At 34.1% G+C, this 12,790-nt stretch overlaps 2 protein-coding genes across 2 annotated transcripts in view; both read right to left on the minus strand.

Annotated features, from left to right (window-relative positions):
* The window catches only part of LOC136803823 (unconventional myosin-XVIIIa-like), a 32,740-nt gene extending 22,507 nt beyond the window's left edge, over positions 1–10,233 (minus strand). The window contains exons 1-4 of the mRNA XM_067060553.1: positions 10,157–10,233; positions 6,624–6,745; positions 3,357–4,148; positions 1,923–2,068 (exon numbers count right to left, since the gene is read on the minus strand). Coding sequence (XP_066916654.1) covers positions 1,923–2,068; positions 3,357–4,148; positions 6,624–6,684 — 999 coding nt within the window. The 5' untranslated portion in view covers positions 6,685–6,745; positions 10,157–10,233. The remainder of the gene's footprint in view (positions 1–1,922; positions 2,069–3,356; positions 4,149–6,623; positions 6,746–10,156) is intronic.
* A 1,460-nt stretch (positions 10,234–11,693) lies between these two features.
* Positions 11,694–12,790, minus strand: part of LOC136804271 (bridge-like lipid transfer protein family member 2) — a 54,224-nt gene continuing 53,127 nt past the window's right edge. The window contains exon 66 of the mRNA XM_067060979.1: positions 11,694–12,600. Coding sequence (XP_066917080.1) covers positions 12,485–12,600 — 116 coding nt within the window. The 3' untranslated portion in view covers positions 11,694–12,484. The remainder of the gene's footprint in view (positions 12,601–12,790) is intronic.

Genomic DNA, 12,790 nt, shown 5'->3' on the forward strand with positions numbered 1-12,790 from the left:
ATTCTCTTCAGGATTAAATCTTGATCAAGTGCTAATTGAATAATTGATAGAAAATAATCTGGCTTTGAAGCGACATCATTACGTCAAAGGCCCTAAATAAACATTTCATATATCATTCTGAGGCCCTCAATTTTGTCCTGAAAACAATAACAGATCTATTTGGGATTCAAAGTACAAAAAAAGAATAAGAACAGATGAGCCTCAAAAAAATTCACTGGTTCTTATAAAGAATTATACATAGGAATTGCTTTTACAATCTCAAAGTGTGGCAACACTACCCTTATCAACCTTTAAACCCAGAGAATTAGGAGAGTTTTACTGAAGTTGAATAACTTCATAGCTCTAAATTCAATGGCATGCTCACATATTATTACAGTAATCCTGATACAGTTTACAGTTGACTCTCGCTAATTCGAACTTGAACGGTTTTAATCTTATTTGGTCGAATTACAGAACGATAAGATTTAAGAGGTTTTCTCCTTGACGAGGACTGCAAATTAGTTCAAATTATAGAAAAATTTGAATACAGTAATAGAAGTTCGAATTATTGGTCTTATTAATACAATAGACTTACTTTCACGGATTGAAAGCTGTAGGAGATTCTAATTCAAAATTCTAATACAAAAGGGTAAATCTTATTTGTTCGAATTACAGAGGGATTCGAGTTGTAGAAGTATTTTAAGAGGGTGTCTCCTTGAAGGGGACTAGGAATAAGTTCGAATTATAGAAATATTCGAATAATAGAAATTCGAATAAGCGAGAGTCTATTGTAGTAATATTTGTAGCATTTTTCAGTTGTATGAATTTCCCAAATATTTGATAAAGTATTTCTCTCATACAGCTTTCAATCCCTGAAAGTAAAAGTATGTTGTATTGATAAGACCAACTGGAATCGGTGATAAAAAGATATGGAAATTTCCTAGGCTATTTGATGAATTTCAAAGCTTTCCTTTAAAGTTGAGTTAAACTTAAGTTAAACAGAGCATGAGCTCCAAGAGAGAAAGAGTTTAATAAGTAAGTGTGTACAAAACTACAAAAATTATAAGAAATTTCTCAAAACTCATGTTTTGTCAAAAGATTTCTTTGTGTTTCTTATAAAAAGAATAATGTTCATCAAGCTAAAAGTGTTTCTATGTATGGTTGTGTTATCACAGAGAAACAGTCCAATTAACAAGGAATGGAATAAAAATATCATCATATACCGTTTATAACATTTGCTAATAGCAACTTGCAGCAATTATTTAAAACTTAGAAGTGACAGTTTAATGGATAAAGAATTCGCTACACATGTCAAGAAACAGCAGTGATTTCCAATTCATAGAGAGTAATAAAAAAGGAATTTCGATCTGCAAATATTTGAAGTTAAAAAAAAAGTGCTGACTGACAAGTAGGAATTTCATTATAAATGAAACTTTAGCAAACAGACACCACTACGAATTTAAATAGATCTCAATATAAAATGTTAATACTTAATCTCTGACAAGCTAAAAACCAACAAAATAGCACGAAAGCCAAATACTGCATCACTATAACAGAGACTCTTTTATTGAGAGAGACCCCAGGTATGCTCTCTCAATAGGGAGCTAAATAGTCACAGAGAGCATGGAAAAAGCCTTATTGAAATAATTGTCAATGATCTTCTTAGGATATACAGCAAAAATAACGTGTAAAATTAATAAGTAACCTGATGAAAAAGCACTTTGAAAACAGTTATCTTAATACTACTAAAGAGTTTGTACGTATGTATACATGTAGAATAGGACCAGGCTTTATAATGTATTTCAAAGTGTCACAAGAATAATTATATTATATAAAATCTTGTAAAGTAGCTAAATATAAATAACTCGACAAACTCAGACCTTATTTGCCATGAAAGATAGTTCATATTTCACCAAAAACATGCAAAACGAAATGAATCTTACCTTTGTCAGAATTTTGGTTCTTAAACTCCCTGCTGAGGAAAAGTTGACCTTGCCAAGTGTTGGGGTATGTGCTTGTAATGCAGCAGTCCGCGCACTGAATTCAGCTAGTTCTGGAACAGGAACAACCTTAAGTTTCACTGTGATCCCTAAAACATTTAATAAATGCATTTTTTTCAATGTTACTATACTTCCAAAACTTTTTTCAGAAATTCATTTCAAAATTTCAGGTCTTCAAAGTGTCAAATGTCATGAAACCGGATTTGGAAGATTTCAAGTTTGCATTGGTCTCTTTTTATCAATATATTCCACTGACAAGAGAGAAATCAGTTAACACCCTAACCTTGGCCTATATTACCAAATAAATCACTTGAGAGACTTCCTAATTATTATTTATTACTTACAGTACTACTTCACTCAATTTTTTTTGGGTCTATATGGTTCTTATAATCACTCCAAGGCTTTTAGGAATTTTAAACTCTATATAAGATGTATGATTGTGGCTTCCAATAATATTTTACTTGAATAGCAGTAAGTAACATGGACTTTATTTCATAATTTATGTTCTAGGTCATAAATCAAAATTTTAGAAAGAGTTAAAGAATTCAATTAATTTTATGCATTTTAAGATTGTTATCAAGATTTTAAAAAACGTGATTGATTCTTAATTCATTATGTAATAGACGTAACATCAAAAGATAACTCAGTCATAATAACAAATATGATTTTAATCATGCAGAATTGATAGAAAATCAATGAGTGGTTAAGAGTACCACTGCCCCATAAAAGCTTTGATCTCTAATGGTCTTTGGTGCCTTACAGACATTTAATAATGAAATTATAAATTTTTCAAAAACATAAATATTATTAAACAAGTAGTAATACTTTTAAGAGTTTGATTTTAAAATGAAAACTAGCATTCAAATTTAATTTGTATGGTGAAGAAAACAACGTATAGAAAACCCTAAACTTTTTTTTCAGGATGGTTATTAGCCTGTTTAAAGAAATCTTTGAAAAGTGAACAGGAATAATTTTCAATTTCACAGATTTTCCTGTTATAGTTTTTTTAGAATCACCCATCCTGACATCAATTTTGTAATTCCCAAACTAAATATTATAATGAGTTCTTTTTGAAAATTTTAACAAAATCTGATGATTTATGTTTCTTACTCTTCAAAGAAAAGCTATTTCTTGTTACTGGTGACTTTTGTTTCCTAGTACAGCTCATCACCCAGCATAACTTTCTGTCTAGACTTTAACCTCCATGCACAAACAACATATTCCAATTTAAATTTTGTGGCTACTTAGAAAAGAAAGTGATTCCTAACCTTCTAATCTCTAAAATAAGGGGGATGTATGTGTGTACATTAGAATATAAATAGTGAAAGATTTCCCAAAAGGAAAAAACTCTTAACCTTGCCTAGCAAGTTGTTTTACCTGATTTTGCAATCTTTTCAATGATGTTGTCTCGGCGGAAGTTTTCTACATTTTCATCATTAACCTCAACAACACGGTCACCAGGTAATAAACCATACGTGTCTGGTCCTGTTGGTTCTATAGTGTGTACAATTTTACTGCCGTTGTCAATTGTTGATCTGCGTATCGTAAAACCAAAATCTCCTGTCGATTGCGCTCTATCAATGTAAACTATCCTTGATGTATCCTCTTTGTCTGGACTTTTTAAGTCCGGTAATTTCAAATCAACACCTTTAAGTTTTTCCTCTGTTGCTTTTAAAACGTCAGCAGCAAAATCTTGGAAGTTTAATGAAGATCCATCAGTTCCAAATTCAAAACCTAATGAACTACTTTCTGAAATAGTTCTTGATTTTTCTGCAATCATTTCTGGAGTGGACGGTACAAATATATCAAGTCTTGTACCCCTTCCATTGATATAATTTGAAGTTAACGGAGTAATATGATGTGGAGAAACCGATGGAAAATTTTCTTGAACAGGACTGAACTGGCCTTGCTTTCCATGATGATGGTTAGTTTCTACGTGAAGACCATTTGAATCATGGTGATTAGGAAGTTCAGGGGATTCTTTACCATTATCTAAACTTTTACGTTTATCCTTTTTACCAAAACCAAATAATTTTGATGCACGTTTAAGACTTCCAGTTTGACTACTGATACTTCCGCTTTCATCCGAGGAATCATTTGTATTAAAGGAAGATCCTCTTCTTCTCTCTTTATCACGCTTGGATCGACGAAACATTTGGAGAAATCGGTCTATAAAGTTGAACCAATAATGTTGACTTTAATAACACGATATATAAATACAAACAAAAAAGATTTTTAAACCATGGTGATTCTCTGATCACCACTCTCTTAAGTTAAATGTAGAGCAAAAAACCATTCAAGTCTTAAAATATTACATGTATTCCATTTCACAAACTAATCAATGAGACAATCAAGCTGTATAGTTAACAATAAACCAATGTATTTTATCATAATCTCTGTTTCATGACAATCATATAAAAAATCCTTTCAGTCAGCAACTGACTTTTAAACTTTCTTTTTTGATCACGATATCGAACACGTGGGGGAGTGAATCGTGTGTTTTCAATAACAAACCCTCCTACGGTGAGCCTTTTTACAAGGAAGTCAACTGGCGCCAAAAACCGGTTAAAGGCTCCAGAGGTTGTATTATACGGCGCCGTGAGCGCTGGGTCCCTTATGAAGGTCTTCGCGATTGCCTTATCTCTTTAAAAGATCTACTCCTAGAAGGAACAGCTACGGTCTATACCTATGTACCTAAATACAATTGCAGTACTGGCTGAGGTACTGGCAAGTCCTACCTTTTAGAAAAAAATTGTATGTACAGTACATGTAATGTAAATGTAGCAATAGTAAGTAAGTATGGTGGGGAAAACTCTCGTCACTTTTCTCCGACCAAAATTTCAAATTCGTCACTTTTCCCCGGCCAAATTTAAAATTTAGTCAATTCCACCCGACTAAAATTGTCCAAATGAATTGGTTTCCTTCACTTGCTCGAAAAAAAAACTATGGTAATTCGACGTTTAAAGGGGGGGGTTTCACTTTTACGGTACGACGGTATTGGGCCTTTTTTTCCCCGGTAAATCGGTATTAGTACTAGTAATCGTATGGTTTGGAGTGCAATTAACGATTAATCACGAGTAACAAAGGAGAAAATAGTAATTTGCACGAGTCCGAAGGACGAGTGCAAATTACGGTATTTTCTCCTTTGTTACGAGTGATTAATCGTTAATTGCGCGACAAAACATACGATTCCGAGGTAATCGTCAGTAAATAATCATTAGTAAATCATAGTTTTTTCAGAAAAAGGGGAAATTTTTGACATTCGAATTCTTTGTTTTCAATTAAAAGAAGCTATTGTAAAGTAAAATTTCTTTGTTCTTTTTTATATTGAAGAAAAAAAATGTCTTTGTTTTTTATTATATAGTAAAAAAAAGTCTCTGACACAGGACTTGGGAGAGAAAAGAATAAGGGGACAAAAGTGTCCCCCCGCCGAAGAGTGCAAAAAGTGGTAATAGTGCAATTAACGATTAATTGCACTCCTCTAAACCAATCAGATTCGAGTAATTTTGCACGGCTGACGATTACCAGAAAAAAACGACGGGATTACGGTATTTCGTTTTCTACCGGTATCGGTATTTAGGTAATAAGGCTTCTTTTATCGACGGTATTACGGTATTTGACCCAAGTTTTTGTCGGTATGACGGTATTTAAGACCCCTGAAACCCCCCCCTCCCTTTAAAGCACTAACTTATGTAATTCAGGTGTAAAAATTTGGATTTAGTTTTTGGTTGGAGAGTATAAAATTTAGGGTAAAAGTTTTGGTCAGGGATAAAAAATGGTAAAAGTTTTGGTCGGATGATAAAATGTTGGGGAAAAATTTCGTCACCCCCTCCATCGATGCCCCCTCAAAATTTTCGTCACTATTTTTATAGAAGTTCCTTGCTTTCCCCCGACATTTTTTCCCAGAAACGGTAGTCTGTTTTTATGATTCTGTTGGTTCTCACGCGTTTTGCACTTCTAAGTTCTATCAATACACAAAAATCGGCGAGTTTTATCCAGCGGGGCAGTATGCAATATATGTTTCCCAACTTATGGAACTATTAACCCAACGGAGACCATAATATAGGACCATTAAACTCTGACGGGGCTATATATATATACCGTAGCAACTGGGGGGGGGGCAAGGGGGGGCCCCCAATAATTTTTTCAAAAATAGTTATTTTGCAAAATGCAAAGTTTTACTTTTTTAATTTGTCATAATTGTCTTTTAAGTGCATGTTATGAGTGCATTTTCAAGCAATCTAGAGCTCAAATTTTCAAATTTTCCCCCCTCGGGCCAAGCCATGGTTGGCCCTCGCGGTGTCACTAAGCTTCAGCCCCCCCCCAATATGAAAATGCTTCCTACGGCACTGTTACATCAATGCGTATCTTTCACTCGGGTGTGTAGTACATTTTATGTATCCAAATCAAAAAGCATCAAACTGAAGGGATGGGTACAAATTATTCCAGCTTTGAGAGTTGTATTATGTCGAGTTGTTTTGAGGATTGTTGAGTATTGTTCTTTGTCACAAGAATAAGTCTCAAGTCAGTACAAAACACAATGCCAGAGGCTAAGCCAACCACCAGTAGTAGGGCTAACCCACAACCCTGACCTCCAACCCCGCGGGGCCCACCTTTTGTAGGGGAAAACAAAATAAAAACTACCTCCTTCGTGTGATTTCTGTTTTTGTTGAATCCTTTTTGCTTCATGATGAAAAATCGACATTCCTTCTCCTGCTCCTGATGATGATGATTGTGGTTCATCTGTTTGATATTCTCTCGCCCTTCTGTGTCATCAACGATGAAAAAATATACAAAAGTTTCCAGTAAAAGTTTGGCAATACACAACAACAAAAAACACAGAGTAACAATTGTTAGGTTGACCGAGAGGTACTTATGATTTGAAAACACTACGAAAAATGTGGACAATTTCATGCTATATGGTGTCGCATTACAGCAACTTTTAGGGTGACAGATACTTAATGTTTTATGTTTTTAGAGTCAAGAGGATATGCCAGGATCATGCTAAAGGAAGTCAGACAGACGTGAGAAGTCTAGCTGTAAAAAAGCTCGTGAAATATATGACCTTACTTTGCTCGGATTGCTGGGTTACAATTTAACACCCCTGTCTCCAAGGACACTTGTATAGCTATACAAGTGTCCTTGCTGTCTCAAGGTTTCCTGGCTTTTCGTGTATTATCGGGAGTAGAATGAAGAGACGTAAGTGCCCAGGCAGGATATAATAACGCAATATTTCATGTTTTCTATTCACTTCAACATTCATTCTAGCAGCCTGAGTATGACCGATCTTTTTTCAACTGACATAAGCAACCAACGCTCTATCTAATGTCAAATTTGTCTTTCTAAATACAGTCGACGCTCTCTAATTCGACGTTCTACTATTCGATACTCTCCCTTATTCGATGAAAATCCAATTCTCCTTGAAAATCGGATTAGAGAGCGTCAACTGTACTACATGGTAGATAGATATCTCAGCAATATCACAACTACACCACTCAATGAAAAAAAGAAGCCAAACGAGTTCTTACCCTAAATTAACATCCGTGTTATTTTGAAGAATGGGGTAGAAAGGAGGAAGATCAACACTATTGTTAGTCAAAAAGAAGCAAAGATTTGGTTGACATTTCTAGTCAAAGTCATGCATGAGGCCCTCCAGTGGTTGTCGTGATGGCGTTATTGGCGTTTTTCAAGTTCGTGATTTCGTGATTTAAGATTTTAAAAGCGCGTGATTGCGTGATCGTGATTAAATGGAAATTGAACTTCTGATAACTTGATCTGGAATTTTTTTGTGTGTGACTTGAAAGGTGACTGGGGGGGGTCTTATGCATTGTCTTTTTTCTTACACTTTTAAAGTCTACAGAAGAGGTACCGAGGTACTGAGGTACCACAATTGGCTTTAAACTGGATTCAAATGAACTCGTCTTTGGACTTGAAAATAGGAGTTTTGGACCTTTAGAAAGTTACTGAGATAAAACAACGCTGATCTTTAAATGAGACAGAGAAACGTGAAGTCTTTATAAAATATTACTTACGACATTCCAAAGGCGTGTTGATCAGGCTTACTGATACTAAGTATGTTCCTACGATAAGATGAAGCCATTATACCCAATAAAACTTACATCCACAGAGAGAGAAAAATCTTGCGAAAATTTAAAACTACTTGGTCTTTTTTTACTATCTCGATAATTTTGCTTTTGATTCACATAACTATGTTACTAGACTTGCAAAATATATGACAAACGATAAAAATGTTTTGAACATTTTTATGAACTAAAATTGATGGAACTATTTATTTTTTTTGTTTGACTTTCTCAGTCAAAAGATTACCTTCAAACTACGCATGTAATACATACCTTGACTCAAAAGATTACCTTCAAGTTACGCATGTAATTTATACCTTGACTCAAATTTTATTAGTGCCAAAAGGTATACATAAAGAAATTCTTGTATTGCGACAAAGTGCACTTTTCATTACACTTTTACAAGGCTAAACTAAAATTATTACATAGAACAACTAACGTTAGTATTACTCAGTCTAACTTAACTAGAGTAGAAATCTGGACCAAATAAAGGGATGAGCTGGAGTTTTTACAAGAGACTTCACTAATTGGTTATTTGAAATAATAGAGATGACGCATTCTTTAGAAAAAGTAACAAAATTGTTTTATTACAGGTTAACGACCAACCAAATCAAACGAGAGCTTGTAAAAACTCCAGCTTGTCCCCAAATAAAAAAGCTACTCTACTCCTTCTCTATCCTATCGTCTACACAAGATCACTAAAAAAGGGAATATTGTAGGAGGTGGGATGAATTTGAAAACGGTGACTAGCCCGGGGTGGAGATTTACAGCGTTTGTTTCAAACTCTACCATCAGTTTTTTCCCGTAAACCGCCCGACGCCCTGACTCTGCCCAAATATATTTTCCCACATTTACTGACCCTCTAAACGGACGATAGCATTGTCTACTGCTCCTCACAAACGAGTCTAGCATGCTAGACAGAAAGAAAATTACTAAATTGATATTGTATTCTGTAAAACCTAACATAACGTAGCCATTCTCGTCTTAGTCTCTGCTTTGATACAGCCCTTGTGAAATTTACTTCGGAGGTACCCGGTGTATTTTCAGATTCCATCAAAGAGGGATGCGGGATTTCTGATGTTTTGAAAAATAGTCAGAAATCTAGTATCTTATCGGTTCCGGACGAATGTTCCGGCATGCGAATTATTGAGCATGCGCATAAAAGCGGAGAAGTTATCACTCGTGTCATCTCGCATCAAACGTAAGGTCGCGTTCTCTAACTTGAGCTACTTATGCTAATGATTACTTTGTTTTTTATTCATGATAAACTTCCAATACGACGGACGATGACAATCATCAACCAGCTGAAATGAAGAACGAGCAGATTTATTACTTATTATTAACATCCCATGGTTTTTTGTCCTACCAAAAGATCAGTCAGATTGGCGAACAAGGCTGACCCCTATAGCTCGAGGGAGGTAGGTTTTTAGTCCAGGGGAAGAGGCTCATTAGTTCAGGGGTCCTCTAAGTTATTTATAATTATTCAGAAGAATCAAAGAACGGATCGACAAACCAATAAAGTTATTAAAGAACCGTCACTCATCAAGTCAAAGATACATCGGAGAATATCGTAATTATACTAAGAGAACTGAACTGGAATACTGAGATGATACGAGATTCGTGAACGGGTTAATAAAATCGAATAATCTCATGATACAACACACAGTACCAGAGGAACATAAATATGAATGTATATATGTGCGACTATTTATTATTGTCAATAACTTATTACATATTTATCATTACTTTGTCAATTTATTACTTGACTTGTATTTACCGACCTTGCGTTACGAAGATAGTCCAAATGTCTCCAGAAATGACATGTGTCTACAATTTATTGTTTGAATCCTTTTGATAACTGATAAGGAGGAAAAGTTAAGATTGAGTCTTTTATCAACTTAGTTCTACTTAGGTGGTAAATATTTAAACCATGTTCGCATGTAACGTTTCCATTTCGCTCCGAAACGAAATGAAGCCATACTATTGGTTAGAAGTGACGTAATAAAACTTGAATTTAACCAATATAATGGCTTAATTTTGTTTGGAGTGAAACGGAGCCGTAGCGTGTGAACTTGGTCTTAAAATAAAGATACCTACCTGTTTCTTTTAGCATTTAAAACATATGCTTTTCCAATTATACAATCAGCCGATGAATTTCTCTCGACCTTGTTTCAATGTCTTTGTAATATTTGGATTGGAAAAAAAATTATTGGCAGGAAAATACAACTGAAAACAAAGCCATCATAATTGACATGGTAATTAAGTGTTATATGAATAGCTATCAAGAAGCCATTAATTAAGCAATAAAATTCTATTGTTCAAAGGATTAAGTAATGAGGTACTTCTATGTATAGCAATTAGCACTACTTTCGAAAAATTAACAAAGCCATAATAATTAGAGATATGTGCATATGAGCTTGGAAGCTTTTTCTAAAAATTCAGGCTTCAATACACTTGGTCTGCTTATATTGTACTTTCAGATGAACTCAGTTTGGTTTAGTTGCACACGTTTTTTGATAGAATAAACTATATAAGAAGGCTTCGCTGGCCAAAATATCAAGAACAAGCTAAGAAAATTTTAAGGCTTTGCAGGCTCTAAAACATCCAATTTCTCAGAAAATTGCAGAAAAATACTCATGATGGTGAAAATAAGACAAGCAACATTTTAAGTCAAAATTCAAAATTTTCATATAAAAGACGTGTATAACAATAAGAGATGTCTTGGAACCTCCATATGAAGCCCCAAGGGAGCTAGAAAGGGAAAAAAAAACAAGAAAAAGTGAAGCCTTAAAATTTGCCCCATATTAAGAATTTTTGTTTAAAAACCACACGGGTCACATGTTTAGGATGGGAAATGACAGGAGCTTCGCATATTAGTAAATTTTTTAGCATTAAATTCATTGATGAAGAATTCGATTTCCGTAGTAGTAATATTTTGAAATCTTTTTAATCAAAAAATGAAAAATATCTAAAGAAAAGTATGGTTAAAATTCTATTTTTTTACAATTTATAAATATACTAATAATACTCAATTTCTTTAAAAAATCTAAAAAATTTCTTTCCAAAGTTATATATTGGACAAATTTATGTAATTTTAAACACAAAACCTACCCGAATGAAAAGAATTAAAACACAACAATCTCTTCAAAGAGAAGATAAATTGTAACTTGACAAATGTCCTAAGTCCTTTCCAAAAACTTTCATCAAAACAAAATTGGCTGGAGCTCAATTATGTTATACAAAATTCAACTTTTAACCTCAGACTTTATATATGCTTACTCGGAAAAGAGGTCAAAATTTATGATATCCTTGCTTTCATTTACAGTAGATAATAATTACAATATAATATGAATTTAGGTTATATGTCATAATCATAATAAATTTTCAGAAAAATATTGATACCTTGAAAAATTAAAAGCCGAATCATGATAGGTCATGCGGAACAAAGAGCAATAATACACGTTTTTCTACAAGCATAACGATTATAAGCATATCCAGTCTCAAATTTTGAAAAAACTTAAGTATTGGCTTAACATACATATGTTGAGCCTCAGTTTACGAAATCTCAAAAATTAAATTTACTATAATTACGAGACTAGAGAGAGAGAGAGAGGATTCGAGACCATAAATTAATTACACGATATCATACTCCATCATGTAAATCCAAACTAAAACCCCCCCCCCAAAAAAAAAGTTACATCATTACATAAGCATGGGAATAGCATAATAAGGCTCACGAAAATTTACCCTGTGCTTATAAAAAACGTGAATACTCGATAATAACAATAATATTATCTTCAATTATACTTCGTAATACTTCGTAAAACAAAGCAAATTTGGGCATTATTACCCGTATAGTTATTTGTGTAAAGCACCGGCAGGTCATCTAAACGCGGTAAATATGATATAAGGGATAATTATTACCAAACCAATTACAGTATGCAAAAGACCAATACAATCTTCATAATGCCAAAACCTTTCTTTACTCTCTGCCGTCTTTACGAGCCCATGAGAGCAACTGTGATTGGGCATACATTCAATTATAGATTTTGTTACAAGTTTTTGATCGACTTGAGCCTTTGTTTAATCACAATTCAACAATTCAAAAGTCTTCTACACGCAGTGTTGACGTAAAAAAGTTTACGATAGAAGCTTGAGCTAAAATTTACGAGAGAATTCAACCAAGTTATCAAAAGTTTACGATAACTTCTTTTCAAGTTTTGGAGTCTCATATTACATAACGTGAATTTTTTTCCAAGTTTACAGAGGCTTTCTACTGTATTCACAAGCTCTGATTCCCGTCTTTAGCATCTCTTCGAAGTTTGCGATAGCTTCTTTCAAAGTTTTCGAATCTCCTACTACATAACATGAATTTTTTTAAAGTTTACAAGGGCTTCCTGTGTTTACGAGCTTTGCTTCCTGTGTTTACGAGCTTTGATTCCCATCTTTAGTGTCGCCTGCATCTCGTAACCGATGAAAAGCATGTTCAAGCATCGAAGGTTCTACTCCTTTCCCTACTAATTGTTGCTTCACTGTCTCATCTGGAAATAGAGAATAGTTTCATAGTTTAACACAATCTCGTATCAAGAGCCACCCGCATCACTTTTTGTTTTACTGAGCGTGATACAAGCGCTCTAGGAAAAATCATGAGCGCTTTTAGAATCATTACCGTACTTACTTACCGATAACAACCCAAAAGTTCCCTTAACAATCAAAAGGGCCAAAATCGCA

The sequence above is a fragment of the Clytia hemisphaerica genome, unplaced genomic scaffold (genome assembly GCF_902728285.1).
Source record: "Clytia hemisphaerica strain Z4C2 unplaced genomic scaffold, Clytia hemisphaerica genome assembly, whole genome shotgun sequence".
In the NCBI taxonomy this organism is placed as follows: Eukaryota; Metazoa; Cnidaria; class Hydrozoa; order Leptothecata; family Clytiidae; genus Clytia; species Clytia hemisphaerica.